Consider the following 15539-nt stretch of genomic DNA (forward strand, 5'->3'; position numbering starts at 1 on the left):
CCGGACCGGCAGGAGCGCCGATCGGGGCGGTTTAACCCCTTACGTGCTGCAGGCAATAGCAGCCACCGTATGTAAGCAGTTACAGAGGGAGTAGACTCCCTCTGTCTCCCGTCGGCATTCTGCATATGAGAACGCATGGTTCCCATATGTGTATAAGCAGGCTGCGCCTCTCTGGAAAAATAAAATCTCCCCCACATGTTTAGTATCGCCATGTCTGTAATGACCTGCACTACACAAATATAATGTAAATTATCCCCTACCTATGGTGAGCACTAAAAAAAATAAAAATTGCCTGCTTTTTGCTTAGTCGCCACCAAAAAGTTTAATAAAAAGCAATCAAAAAGTGTTATTTACCCCAATTTGATACCAATGAAAACTTCAAGTTGTCCTGGGTTGAATGCTGTGGCAGTCATGCGTGGTGCCGTCCATTCAATTCTATGGGACTGCCAAAGAGAAGCTGAGCACAGCGCCTCGTTCTTTTGATCGTTGGTGGGTCCCAAAGGTCTGACCCCCACAGATCAGATAACTAACTTTTCCCTTTATCTGTACATAGGGCATGTTCCTATAACAAACATGGGACAAACAAGTATAATTCTGGCCATACACAGTCTGTAGCTGTCAGCCAACAGGTATAGTCTTCCTCCTGGCCCCCCATACACAGTCCGTAGCTGTCAGCCGACAGGTATCATCTCTTAAAACGCAGGAAAACCGCTTGCCCACAGGAGCAAAAATCCAGCTCATTTTAGAGATTCCAGCTCCTCTTAAAATCCAGAATCTTTATTCTGGATTACAGTCCAAAGTCTTGTGTGTACATGTTGTGAGCAAGAACTTTCGGAGATTAAAACGCGTTGACTTTGAATTGTATTCCCTGCATTTATTGACATTTAATAAAGATTTTGGATTTTAAGAAGCACTGGAATCTCTATTTTGGATGAGTTTCTATCTACCCCTTTCACTAATTGAATTTAGTGTGTTTATAACAGGAATGTCAATGGATTCCTAGCACCATGATTACCACATTCTGTGCAGAAAAGAGTAAGGATCTGAAAAAACGCTTTGTCATAGATGCCAGGCACAATGCAATGTCATCTGATCTGTCATTCCCAGAAGACGCATCTAAGGAGCGAGGATTCTAGGAAAGTTAAGGTGATCATTCAGGAATGTGAGATTCTCGGTCTTAAAGGGAAGTGTTCTAGAGCAAGACCAAACAGAATGGATGAAAGTGCCGAGGTCCGGCGTAGAGGCCCCAATTCTGTTCAGTCTCTTAGGCTACCACAAAGTATTCCTAGTTCACATCTAGTATGATGTTTGGATTCCTCATCTTTATTAAAATCTAAGACAGAACTTAGCTCAAGGCGTAATGTAAACTGTATAAATGCACTGCACCCATCGAAACTGATTCCTGTGTGTTATGCCAGACTTCTGCACACTGCACCCTTAGGACTATTTTCTTTTGACGCCTTGAATATGTTGCTAATAATTTTAAATTCTGAAATGCTTAGTTGTATATTATGCACATATGGATTTTCCCCTTTTGCTCTCCCACAGTGATTGAAGCCATACGAGCTTCTCACAAGGAAGAGTTACAAAGAGAAGTGGAGAAGGCGCGGACATTCCAACATGGTGGATCCTCTTCAAACGAGATGCTTCGGCGGCAGCACCAGTATGCTTCCTTTTTTCCTTTCTTGATTTTCTTAAAGGGGTTTGCCCGGGACCCTCATACAGACAATACTTGCGTGGTCCCTGATGCCTGGCTCCTCTTGGATACCTCCATTGACGGTGCTGCATCTTCCCCGCGTGCAGATCACAACATCCAGCGACGGGGGTGCAACCAATAGCAGGCTGCGGTGATCCGCTCCCCTTGTGTCACATGTTGTGATCTGCGCGACAGGGAGATGCAGCAACTGACGTGGAGGGATCCAGGAGGACACGGGCATCGGGGACCAGGTAAGTATTCTCCGTATGAGGGCCCCAGGCATTTGGGGGGGCCCAAACATTTGAGTAACCCCCTTTTTAACCTTGCATTTCAAATGGGGGCGGGGGCAGAGTTCTGGCGGCATCATAGACTAAAAGTACAACAGGCAGTACTTTTTAGTCCGGCTGCCTCCAGAGTTGTAGTCAATGGGGCCGGAGCAGCAGTCCGGGGGCACACGTGAACTAACGACAGGACGGATCCGACAGACTGTTCACCCGCCGGAACAGCCTGCCGGACTCCCCTGCCGCTAGTCTGAAACTAGCCTTATTTACAGATTTTATTAACCCCTTTGTACCTTTTCAAAGGCTTCCGCTGACCCCCACAGATTTTTATTTTTTAAATGCCCTTTTTATCATTATTTTACTGCCCTTTTTTATAGTAGCCATGTGGGGTTTAACTTAAGCCATTTATACTTGTTAAAGCTCTCTCCTTTATCCGGTGTATTATTCTGTGACCATAGCTGCTCCCAGTCTATGCCCTGAAATTCTGCCATCAAACTGGGGAAATTGTCATTTCAAAACTGTGTTTTTTGCTCTATTGTGGTCACTGTTACCAAGTGTTTCACAAACAGTGGCATTCCCAACAAGTTTTGCATTGTTGGGAAATACCAGATCCAGCAGAGCATCGCCCGTAGTGGGATCTTCTACAATATGCATGCAGTGGTCCTGCAGCAGGTTGAGGAATTTTCTCCCTTTTGCAGTTGAGGTAGACCCATGACCCCAGTCAATATCTCCCATTATGACCACTGTACCCACCCGTGCAGCCCACTCTATTTTTGGTTATACAGCTGAACATCTATCTCCTCAGTGATGTTAGGGGGTCTATAGATTACACCAAATATATTTGCAGTGTTTGCTCTGCTTTGTAATTTCACCCATACAGTTTCAACATCCTCACCATCTCTAGCCATAAGTGGTTCTTTCACAATCTCCTTCAGATACACTCCACCTCCTTTCCTGTTTGCCCCCTTTCCTAAAGCGTGTAAAACCCTATGTCAGCCACATCAACTACGTCTATGTGTTCCTCGAGGACAATGCGCTCCAGCTTCCCTATTTTGCTTGTTTGACTTCTGGCCTTTGTGAACATACATTATAATTTGCTATTTAATTTTCCCAATTCAGTTCCTGGAATGTAAATTCTTGAGGTTTACCAGTGGTCCCTCAAGATACAATGGTCGTCCTGGAACCAATTAATATTGTATGTTAAAACCATTGTAAGTTGAGTAATCGGTTTCAAGGCCCCAGAATGTCACCCAAGATGAAAGAAAATTAAAATTTAAGAAAAATATGAATGGCTGATAACTAGCCACTAATACAGCTATTATACCGGAGAAGTGACCTTGATTGGTTGGATCTGAGTCTGAGACATTGTATGTTGAGTCTGGTTTCCACTTACAGTGGTCTTTTTTGACCCATTGTATGTTGAAAATATTGTATCCTGAGGCCATTGTATCTTGAGGGATCACTGTAGTGGGCATATTACTCTGCAATGTTAGTTTGTAACATGAGGATCTCCCTATCCACTGCCCTATCCCTCATCGTCCATTTCTCCATCCACCAATGTCTTCTGACCCCTCTTTGATATATCTACCGCTTTTCTTTCTGCCTTACCCTCCCCCCTCATTCCTAGTTTAAATATTCTCTCCCCCAGCACAGCAGATCCCCTTCCATTTAGGTGCAATTCGTCCCTAAAATACAGTGTGTAACCTACTAGTTTTGTCTTCATGCTTGTTTAGTATGCTTTGTGACGTATCATGATGTCAAACTGTCATGTAGGTTGCTCAGATTTCTTCTTTTTCTTTTCTGGGTAGATCTGAGATGGATGCTCTAAGACGGGAGCTGCAGACTTTGTCAGAACGTTACTCACAGAAGTGCTTAGAGATTGGGGCAATGAACCAGACTGCATCCGAGCGGGACAGGGAACTGCAACGATATCAGCAGGAAGCCAAGGAGCTGCTCAGACAGAATCAGGCAAGTTTAGGCGGTTTCCCAATGTTTAATGACCCATTGGTTGATCAGCGGGTCATGATAGAGCCACATGAATGAGACTGAAATCGGCAAGATCCCAAGATTTGTACCAGTGACTTATGATGTATCCTTTAGATAGGTGATAAAACATTGTGGTAGAAAAACTTACTTCAGCACCGGGCTGTCAGCTAATGGGAGTGAAACAAAGGGAGTCCCATCTCTTCATTTTTATTTTTTTGTAATACTACTTGAAAGGTACTGTCAAATGTCTTCTGTATTTGGAATCTATATAGTTAAATGACCAGTAACAGCGGGAATGCAGCCGTCAGTCACAGCTACTACCCCGCTGGTTTTTCTTATGTAACATGGAGCCACTGGGAAAACCATGTACAGCTACATCATAGTACCCCAAGGGGTTAAGTAGACATCATCAAATTTACAAGTGTTGCTCATGTGTTCTTTTCTTCATCTTTCTGGAGAGGGAGACCTCCATGTGTTAGCTGTAGCATCTTCTCCACCACTTTTCTCTGATTATGATTATCATCTTATCATTTACAGGGATTTTTTTCACAGTGGCCATTTATCATGTATTTACAGGGAAGGCAAAATCAGTCAGTTAGTGAGTTGTCGTTTTAACTTGTGGGGTTATCCAGAACGTCTTCCTACATGGACCATTCTTAAAAGTCTAGTCTTTAAAAAAAAAAAAAAAAAAAAAAAAAAGTCTGACATCACAGCTTTTTATGCACGTGTAGTATTTTACATGAGTGTACCTTCCACCTATTTTTTATAATTTTTTTTAAATATAGGAAAACGCTCCTTACAATTGTTTTCTGTGATACATTACGTTCAATTTAATGTTAACAGGAAATAGTAATTTACTTTAGTTTAGTGTTTAAAGGGATTTTCCGTAACTTGGATATAAATGACCTAGGTTCAGGATAGGTAATCAGTATCCGATTCATGGGTTCCAACACCTGGAACCCCCACTGATCAGCATACTGCAGCCCAGCGCCCATTCACTTGAATGGTGACTACACAGTAGATGGAGCCTTCTATTTCTAGCTCTATCCACTGTGTAGTTTTAGGTGTCGGCGACTGCTGCGAGCAGCTGATTGGTGGGGTCGCTGGGTGTTGGACCCCCATGATTTGATAGTGATGACCTCCTAAGTCCCAGAAAACCCCTTTCACACATGAGCTCCAAACAACACTATACCCAACTAAGTTTAGTTCTTACAGAGTTTCTAGTCATCAGTGACAAGTTACACGAGTGTTTGCTTCCCAATCAGTTAAAAGAATTGACTCCAGTCATTGTGCAGTATTTTACAGTGTCCGCGGCTTTGGAAGGAGTCATACAGTGGTTTGCTGGATTGTAACGTTGTAAATTGACAATTACAGTGTTAATTTAGGAGCACATTTTCCTGTGACTCACAGTAACCAATCCTTTTTTATATATAATATTGTCAGTACGTGATAATGACATACATTTCTTGGTATATGTTTTTTTATTTATTTTTCATACATCCTCATGCAGAATAAATGTGTTCTTTTTAAGGCCCCATTCACACAATTGTATTTTTGGTCGGCATCTGATCCTTATTTCAATGGGTCCACAAAAAATGTGGGCAGCACTTTGCGTGCTGTCTGCATCCCTATGTCTGTTCCACAGACCTACAAAAAAGATGGAACATGTGCTATTCTTGTCCCTTTTGCGGACAAGCACGGGCATTGTTACAATGAATCCTCAAAAAATAAAACAAATGCAGCACGGACGTCATCCATATTTGTTGTGGAACCGCATTTTGCAGACTGCAAGATACATACGGTCGTGTGAATGCACCCTGAATCACATTACTTTGGTTTTATTTCTAGGAATTAAACAACCGACTTTCAGAAGAAATTGCAAAATTGCGGACCTTTATGGCCGGGAATGGGCCAAGTGACGGGCAGCTACGGGCAGGACAGAAAAACAATGCGGAGCTGGAGGTGAATCACACGGTAGAATGGATTGCAGGATGACGTTTAACACATTGCTCACATGCTTACTACACTAGTGCACTTGCCTGCATGACTTTTACTATAATATCTCAATTTTGGGTGGGGGGAATAATGAGAATGTAGAAGTTATACACAAGTATCACGCTCACTCCAAGGTTATGTGCACAATGTAGTAGGGCAGATTTCAGCTATCAGTTATCGACAGCATGTTGTAAAATGACAGAAATGAAGTGATTTGATGGTCTCTACAGACAAACCAGAAACGGTTTAGTCTTTAGTCACATATTGTAGGACATACATATGCACTTAGTGTCTGCCACAAGGTTACCGGCATATAGCTAAAAGGAGAATTTCAGTCATCCATAGTATCACTGCTGTTCAACTATGTCTAATGTGTATGGCCACCTTTAAAGGCTATGAACACCTTCGGAAGTAATTTTTTTCTTCTATGATTGGATTTTACTCATTTTGTGCAAAAAAATTTTTTTTTTCCAACTGCTATTTATTACATTTTTTTCACCAGTTTTAGCTGTCGGCATCTTAAGGTGAATTTACATGGGCCGATATTTGGACCGTTTATCAGGAACGCTCGTTCCCAATAATCTGCCTGTCTAAAGGTGCCACAGATCATCCGAGGAATGAGTGAAATGATTGGGAGTGCAGACACCTTATCGTTCCCGGGCAGCAGATTGAGGTCTAAAAAGCACTCTGCTGCCCAGGAGCAATGATTTTCTATGGGGACAAGCTATAGCAGCAGCAATCATTTGTCCTTATACTGTGGAGGTGATCGCTGCTTGTAAATACAGTGCATCACCTCCACTTAACGAGCAGCCGTCTGCCGGGGAGGAACACTTCCTTCCCAACAATCAACTTCTCCTCAGAGCGTGTAAATACACCTTTACTTTCACTTTGAGTACTTACCTGCCCAGTATGTATATCCCTTATCTTTGAACTACTAACAGCCTTAAAGGATGGGTTCACATCGTGTTTTTGTCTTAAAGGATAACTGTCACACTTAGACCCCAATTTCAATTTTCATATATGTAGTTACTAATAACATGATATTCCAGAACCAGTTACTATTAGACTGACTTATCTGACTTATCATATATTTAATATACTGACTTATCATATATTTAATAAGATTCAGCCCTTAGCAACCAGTCTGCATAAAACTGCAATTTCACTATTTAGTTAAGATGGCCGCCACTGACCTCACCCTGAGGCTAATCACTAGCCAGTAACAATAGCCCCCCAAAAGTGTCAGTAACCAGAGCCCTCCCCCCTAAAGGCTTAATCTCCTGCAGCACAAAGGGGTCCTCTTACCACATGTTGCTTTCATTTATACACTGAGCAGATGGCAGATCTCCCTTCCCTGGTCTGCACTGCTCCAACTCTGCATTCTCCAGCTCTGCTGAGTGAGGGAGCGTCTGCCAAGCGCAGGGACAGGGAGAAGTGCACACAGCCCAGGCACTGTTATCAGCTGCTGGGGAGGACCTGGCTTTAATCATTTACTTACAGTCCCTGGCTGTCTGTAATCTGACCTTGCACGCTGCGTGCTTCTGCGTCCTCCGTCCTTCAACACATAGACGGACCCTGCATAGCAACCTGATTTTAAGCACAGGTAAAAGTAGGCCGTACAGGGAACAAAACTGTGGAATTAAGGGGTAATGGAATACACAGTGAAAAGTTGAAATAGGGCCACCAAGGAGATATTAATCACCACAATCCAATACTCCTCAAAAAAATAAAATAAAAATACGACAGTTATACTTTAAGTTTAACATACAGATGTAGCAGGGTTAACACTCGAGCTCTCAACTTAAATTTCTTAACTCATTGCGTTATCTTGGAAAAAAAAAAAGCCATTGAAAAGCAATTGGAGGTGTTTGCTTAACGCATTTAGTTTAGATAACACGTCTCATAAAGCATGAGTGGTAACTCTACTACAACTGTTATATTATGTTTAATTATTATTAAAGGGGTATTCCCATCTCAGACAATTGGGGCATAACACTGGGATATGCCCCCATTGTCTTATAGCTGCGGTTCCACCGCTGGCACCTGCTGAAAATAGCTGAGCTCTGGCTCGGCTATTGCTGTCTGCCCCATAGAAATGAATGGGAGCATAGTGCTCCTCCAGCCACAGCGCTCCCCACTCCGTTGATACAGGTGCGGGTTAGGACCCGCACCCATCAAACAATGGGGGCATATCCTAGTGATATGCCCCCATTGTCTAAGATGTGATAACCCCTTTAAGTATACGTTAACTCGTACGTTTTTTTGGGAGGACTCTGCAGGATGGAAAAGCGAAATGTATCCTTTTGTTTTTTTTGCCAATGTATATGTTAAACCCGATGTGAAACCAGCCTAATATGTTTCTGTTAGTGGAGATGTCATTATGGAAACGTTGATGGCCTCCGTAATGTGTACTTCATAGCCTACAACATTCAAAAATAACTTCCATTAACACTTGCCTGTCACACATTTTAGACAGAAGTGTTCATGTACTAGAATTCTCATCATCTTTACTGAGAGGTGTTGATGTGCTTGTCTTTCTTTTCACATATGGCTTTTTTTTTGCTGTGTTTTACTGTAAGAAGCTGAGAATGAGCATGGATAGTCAGTATGTAGAATGGGAGGCGTTGCATTGTGTCAGTATTTCAGGATAGGTTCCCACTACACGCCAATATGAGAAATGTGCAGTTATTCCTAGTAGTAGTGAAAACTACTTTCCTATTTTCCATGTTTGTGTTTCTGACCTGAGTGCTTCCACTTCAGGTTTTACTGCGAGTGAAAGAGAATGAGTTGCAGTACTTAAGAAAAGAAGTCTCCTGTCTGCGTGAGGATCTCCAAAACATGCAGAAGGTAAGGCTTTCCATGTTGTAACTGTATGAGTGATTTCACGCGCAGCGTTTTTTTTTATTTTCCTGAATTTTTCCTGGGATTTTAGTGGATAGTCGGGAGCACCCCAGTAGCTGAAAACAATAGATCCGGACAACCTTTATCCTGTGTGTATGTCCAGCTTTAGTCTTTTATCTGCTTTCACCTTTTATGAATGGCCGATAATCCTTGTTGACTGTGCATCTAGTACAGGAGGACTAACACCCAAACTAGTCATACATAGTAATTGAGAAATTTCCTTTTATATTCTTACAGAGATGTTGGATTTTGTTCTAGTAACCTTTTAGTCTATTTTCTTGGAAACGGATGGTAAAACTTTGACCACGTGATGGTTAAAGGGGGTTATCCTGGAAAAGATAATGACCTATCCTCAGGATAGGTAATCATGATCACGATGGCGGGGGTCCCAGCACTGCTGTTTCAGTGAGCACCATGGCCTCCTGCCAGCTTACTAAGCACAGTGCCGTACATTTTATTGCAGCTCAGCTCCGTTGACTTGAATGCGGCTGAGCTGCAACTATGCCACGTGATCAACGTACAGTGATGTCACTGGTCTAGGAAGAGGCCGTGGTGCTCACAGAGTGCCTGGCCTCTTCTAACAGCTGATCTGCGGGGGTCCTGGGTGTCAAACCACCCCCAATCTGATATTTATGACCTATCCTGTGTATAGGTCATTAATATTATTTCCCGGATAACCTCTTTAAAAAGGACTTTTCATGGGTCCAGACATTATAAACTAAGTATCAGGATACGTAGGGGATAGTGCAAGGATCTAACTGCACTTACTATTTTTTCTGGGCGCCGGCTGTGGCCCCCGTTGTGTTCTCCCGCCTGGTATGCTAATCTTGGCACTAGAGCAATGAGGAGGAGACTGAGTCTCTCTCTGTGGGCGTCTCCTTCTCCCTGGCTGTAGCGCTGTCCAATCGCGGCAGAGAGCGTCACAGCCAGGGAGAAGAAAAAAGCTCACCCTCTCCCTGGCTGTGACGCTCTCTGCCGCAGCCAGGGAGAAGGAGATGCCCACAGAGAGAGACTTGGTCTCCTCCTCATTGCTCTGATGTTAAGATTAGCATACCAGGCGGGAGAATACAGCGGGCGAACGGAGCGGCGCCCAGAAAAAATAGTAAGTGCGGTTAGATCCCTGCACTATCCCCTACGTAGCCTGATACTTAGTTTATAATGTCTGGACCCATGAAAGGTCCTCTTAAACCATTTGTTTCTGAGAAACCCGTTCAAAAGTGGCAGGCACTACTGCGGCATTTCCTGCTGCTACTTTCTCAAAAATGACCACCACAAAAAAGAAAAAAAAAAAAAAAATGCCAATATCGAGGTATGTGAAACATAATTGCCAGACTGTGGCCATTGCTGTAGCCTCTGATTTACTACTGTATGGCTAATTGTGTGCATTGGGTGAAAACCATCATTAAATATGTTCCCAAACAGATTCTAAAACGTTCTGCTTTCCACCCCTTCTAGGATAAACGATATGCATCGGAGAAATACAAAGATATTTATGTAGAGCTAAATAACATCAAATCTCGGTCAGAGCGTGAGATTGACCAGTTGAAAGAACACTTACGACTTGCCATGTCGGCTTTACGAGAAAAGGCTGCAATGCGCAACAGCGTAGGAGAGTAACGGTGAGAAATGTGCATGTTTACTGCTATCTTAGCACATAAAAGGCTATGGCTATCTTCACACTGTGTGTGTACCTATATTTCTCAATACCTCCGACATATGCCACTGTGTAGGTGGACAGTATGTTGCTGACCCACTGTAAAAATACTAAACCTAAATTTTGTACACCAAAGTATACTTTATTTTTTATTTTTTTGGGGGATTACTTCTATATGGAATAGTGCAATGTAATGCAATATTGCTTACAATTAAAAAAGAAAAACGTACGCTAATGCCTACTGAAAGGACACTGCGTTGGCATCCTTCATCAAGTCAGTAGGGCCCCATGGATATATACCATGTAAGCTTTCAGAGCATCCGCCAAATGCAACCTGCAAACATAGCCCACGTGGTGATATTTATGTTTTTATAGAGGTATAACTTGACATTTCTGGGTCCCCAAGCATTGCATGCCATTTGTACTGGTGTGCTTTTATGTGCCAGACAGACTGTTCGAACCCTTCGAATGCCAGGGTTCAGGGGCTTCTGCATCCTAAACCTCTCCCCTTGTTACACCTCTCTATATATCTGTATGCAGGAGTGCACCTATCCTTTATGCTGCCTGAGGCGAAAACTAAAGAGGCGCCCCAACCCCCAATGCCAATTTCTTAACCTAACCCCTTCCCTCCAGCCCTACTGTTAAAGACCTACTTGGAAAACATTCTATACAGAGCTACAAAACACACAGGATAATATAGCGCCACATACTGTGCCCACTGTTCTTCCCAATACTATACTGCAGAAACGTATAATCCCCCTTCTTACCCCTACCTGGTGCTGCCTGAGGCAATCGCCTCACCTAGCTTCATTGGTGGTGCACCCCTGTCTGTCTGTATGTACACACTTCCTATACGTTGCCTTGCTGTGTGACATATTTTCTATATTCCACTGACTTATTTGTATATTTTATGCTCTGTGCAGGTTAATGTACTGCCTCTGTTATTACGGAGATGGATATTACACACGTGCCGACAATGTGACGTCGCTGAGTCTCCATCCACCCTGCTCCACACATCTGCTCTGTTTTATATGTGAATCACAGAATTTTATACCACTCATTATTAATATTATGTTATTATAAATGGGGATTCTTTCACGTTTCCCAGACGGTGGACAAGGTCATATAGCTCAAATTGAGGTGTCCACAGGTCTGGAGCACTCTAACATATCCTACCTTTTACTGTTACGTATGGGGAAATGACTGTATTTAAAGTTCACCTATGTGGACATGCGAGCAGAGAGGGTACATGTGCGGGGACTGGTAAGGTTGAGCTGTTATACTGTATGTGCACTGAATGTGAGCACTGCCTGTAATGTAGCAGGCTTATACAAAGTGGAGACTATAAGAATAGATGTGTATAATAAGTTTATATAGAGAAGAGAGTAAAGCTTTGTACAGATGTGCATTGTGTTGCTAAATGCAGTGGTGTACCCAATAGTTCATATTCGTGAACAGTGTATGATTGTGAAAGGTGAAGTTCAGTGCTTGTGGATTAGAGATATCAAGGTTGGATGCCTACGGCTATAGTTAAGCACATATCCAGTTAGCATTGAAGGGTTTTAATATTGATGACCTATCCTCAGAATAGGTCATCGACATCAAATTGGCAGGGGTCCAAACACCCGCACCCCCGCCGATCAGCTGTAGGAGGAGAAATCACGTGCCACGCACGTGTACCGTCTCCTTTCTCTCTTCCTGCTTGCCGCTGATCGGCGGGGGTGCTGGGTGTCGGGCCCCCACTGATCTGATATTGATGACCTATCCTGACGATAGGTCATCCATATTAAAAACCTGGAAAACCCCTTAAATTCTTCAAAAGTTATTCATTTTTAAAGATTCTTCACATGTAGTCCAGTATTGCTATAGTGTTCGGGTCCATTCACACATCCGCAATTTTGTTCCGCATTTTGCAGAATGGAATTGCGGACCCATTCATTTCTATGGGGCAGCACCATGTGCTGCCCGGATACGAAATTGCGGACCCGTACTTCCAGGTCCGCAATTCTGTTCCCGAAAAAAATAGAACATGTCCTATTCTTGTCCACAATTGTGGACAAGAATAGGCATAGTCTATTAGTGCTGGCAAAATGTGGAACGCACATTGCCGCTGTCCATGTTTTGCGGTTACGGACATCTGAATGGAGCCTTAAGCTGACCCAACCTGCAGTGTGATCCATCAGCAGTTAGGGCATCTATACATTAGCAGGCTGGTCACCAGTGGTCCGGGAGACTTGCAGCCATCTGTACTTTACTGGCACATGATGCTCCCAGTAATCTGCTTATTTATATGAAAAAGGAGATTAGGATTTCAAACATGTAATGGCATCTCTGTGCTAAAAGTGCCATCTACATCGCCCAATTCGCACACAGTTGGTAAAGGGTTTGTTCAATGTTAGAGCTGACAACTCCTACAGGCCTAACCTGTGCCCCATAACAAAAAAAACAAAAAAAAACAAAAACACTGATCAATGTTGTTTCTGGAAGCACCCTGGTACCATGATTGCTGCCGTCAAACACTGGTGAGTGTTTTGTTTTTTAAGGGGCACAGGTTAGGACTGTAGGGTTGTCTGGTGCAAGTCAGACACCCCTTATAAAGGGAATGTGTCATAAGAAAATGATCTAGTCTTTAAATCCCGTTTTTATGCTTAACATATTTTTTTATATATTTTTTTTAATTTTCAATGTCTGTATTTAAACAAAAACCATAAAACCTGCAGTATTTACACTGACCACTAAAGAACCCTCTACACAGACGAGAATCCAGCAGATAATCGCTAACGAGCGTTCATACGAATGCTCGTTAGCAATTATCTGGCAGTGTAAAGGTGATGCCGATGAATGAGCAAAACACCCATTCATTGGGTAATAGATTATTTATGCGGACACACAAATTGTTTTCCGGCAGCAGATTGTGCTGTGTAAACAACAAGTCTGTATGGGGACGAGTGATGGCATTAGCGATCGCTCCTACCCATACTGTAGAGGAGATTGCTGCATGTAAATGCTCCGGTCTCCTCCACTGACGAGCAGGCGCTTGTTTGGAAGGAATGCTTCCTTCCTGACAATTGCCTGCTGTATCATCCTATCTAAAGGGACCTTAAATAATAGGCGCCACTTCTTGGTCTGTACAGGTTACTGCAGTTAACTGCTTATCAGTCATATTAATCCTTCCTGTAATGATATCACCTCTTTGCATAGATGAGACAGGTTCCACAATAGGTGATTGTCAAAGCTCATCTATTCTTTCCTTATATCATGACCTCTGCACAGAGCATACCTAGAAAACTCTCCCATAGAAGTCAGTGAGGGCCCCCCGACCATTGTGTCTCCTGCCCATGTGGCTGCCGTAAAGCAATTTTATAAATGCTGTTAATAACGGCTCAGGCAAGATGGCCGCCCCCATAATTATGCTCAGGAAATAGAATGAATAAATCTGCAATCGGGAAATAAAGAGCGATCCGACTGTCCATTCACCATGTTTTGTGCCTTATTATTCCTAGTAAATGAATACAGATTGGACTGCAATTTATGAAAAACTTGTAAAATACATAATAGCATCGGAGGCAAACTGATGTGTTCTGAGCGGATTTATTTTCCATTCAGAATGCTTCAGGGCAAAACTGATCCGTTTTGGACCGCTTGTGAGAGCCCTGAACAGATCTCCCAAACGGAAACCAAACCGCCAGTGTGAAAGTGGCCTTACATTTTCCAGTCAACCTTAGAAAGCAGATGAGCTGTAATATAATAGGGAACCTTTCTTTTACCCTCAGCTATTGTAAACTAATACAAATGTCAGATATCGAGAGGCTGCCAGCATCATACACAAAATAATATTGCTAGAAGTTTTTCATGACATACTGTACTTAAGGGTACGTCCACGGGGGATGGAAAAAAATCCACTGTGGATTTAGCAGTGTGTTACATCTAGATTTTGTTGCAGATTTGCAAGGCTTTTAACTTATGCATCACAAAGGGTGTAATCCACACTGAAAGTCCTCAGAAAAAATGCACGTTGCATGCCAATTTGCACCTGTAAGTTTTCCACAGCCTGTGGATAAGATTTGTTAAGCTCTTGTCTACTACTTGCTGCAGGTGGATTTTCTTGCCTACAAATCTTAAAGGAGAATCCACAGCATTTCCCCCATGTACGGATGGACCCTAGGGGGATATGTACCCAGTGCATATCATGTGCAGATTTTCATGTGGATAATGTGCAGTGTAAGATATGATCTACCAAGTAGATGAGATTTTCAAAATCTTATGTACAATGAGAAATGTTCTGCATGAAAATTGACCTGAAATGCAGATTTTGAAATCCTCAGTTTGTCTACTGTTTGTGCAGATATCACCCTTTGCAATGCGAAGGAGAAAACATGGGGCAAATCCACGCCAAAATCCACAAGTAACACATGCAGAATTTGGTTAAGAAACACAGCAAAAAAACGCAAGAAAATCTGCATAAACGACACTGCCTTGTGCATATACCCTAAGGCTACATTCACATGGTGTTCATTATCCGCAAAGTTTCATGCAGAAGATCCATAGCGTAATGTTGTACCTGTTAGGCCCCTTGCACACGAAGGTGTGCTTCCCGTTGCCGTATTGCAGACCGCATTTGCGGATCCACAATACACGGGTACCGTCCAATGGACATTCCGCATCACGGATGCAGACCCATTCACTTGAATAGGTCCGCAAATCCGGAGATGCGGAACGGAAGCACAGAACGGAACCCTACGGAAGCACTATGGAGTGCTTCTGTGTGGTTTCGCCCTGTACTTCCATTCCGCAAAAAGATAGAACATGTCCTATCTTTTTGCAGAACGGCAGGATCGCGGACCCATTCAAGTGAACGGATCCGCGGGCCGCAGCACGACCACAGGGTGCACACGTTCGTGTGCAGGGGGGCCTTAAGTTGATTCGATTTTCAAAATCTTATCTGCACAGTGTGGAAATTGACCTGCAGAGTGGATTTTGAAATCTGCTTCGTCAGTTATTTGTGCAGATTTTCAGTGGGGATTTC

General features: G+C 43.0%; 1 protein-coding gene across 4 annotated transcripts in view; it reads left to right on the forward strand.

The window, feature by feature from the left end:
* The window catches only part of LOC122943922 (TRIO and F-actin binding protein), a 45946-nt gene extending 33437 nt beyond the window's left edge, over positions 1–12509 (forward strand). For all 4 annotated transcript variants that reach the window (XM_044302056.1, XM_044302054.1, XM_044302055.1 and 1 more), the window contains 6 exons: positions 1549–1663; positions 3786–3945; positions 5812–5925; positions 8719–8805; positions 10315–10478; positions 11437–12509. In XM_044302056.1, coding sequence (XP_044157991.1) covers positions 1549–1663; positions 3786–3945; positions 5812–5925; positions 8719–8805; positions 10315–10476 — 638 coding nt within the window. In that variant the 3' untranslated portion in view covers positions 10477–10478; positions 11437–12509. The remainder of the gene's footprint in view (positions 1–1548; positions 1664–3785; positions 3946–5811; positions 5926–8718; positions 8806–10314; positions 10479–11436) is intronic.
* Positions 12510–15539: the final 3030 nt, after the last annotated feature.

This window comes from Bufo gargarizans, chromosome 7 (assembly GCF_014858855.1).
Source record: "Bufo gargarizans isolate SCDJY-AF-19 chromosome 7, ASM1485885v1, whole genome shotgun sequence".
Taxonomy (NCBI): Eukaryota; Metazoa; Chordata; class Amphibia; order Anura; family Bufonidae; genus Bufo; species Bufo gargarizans.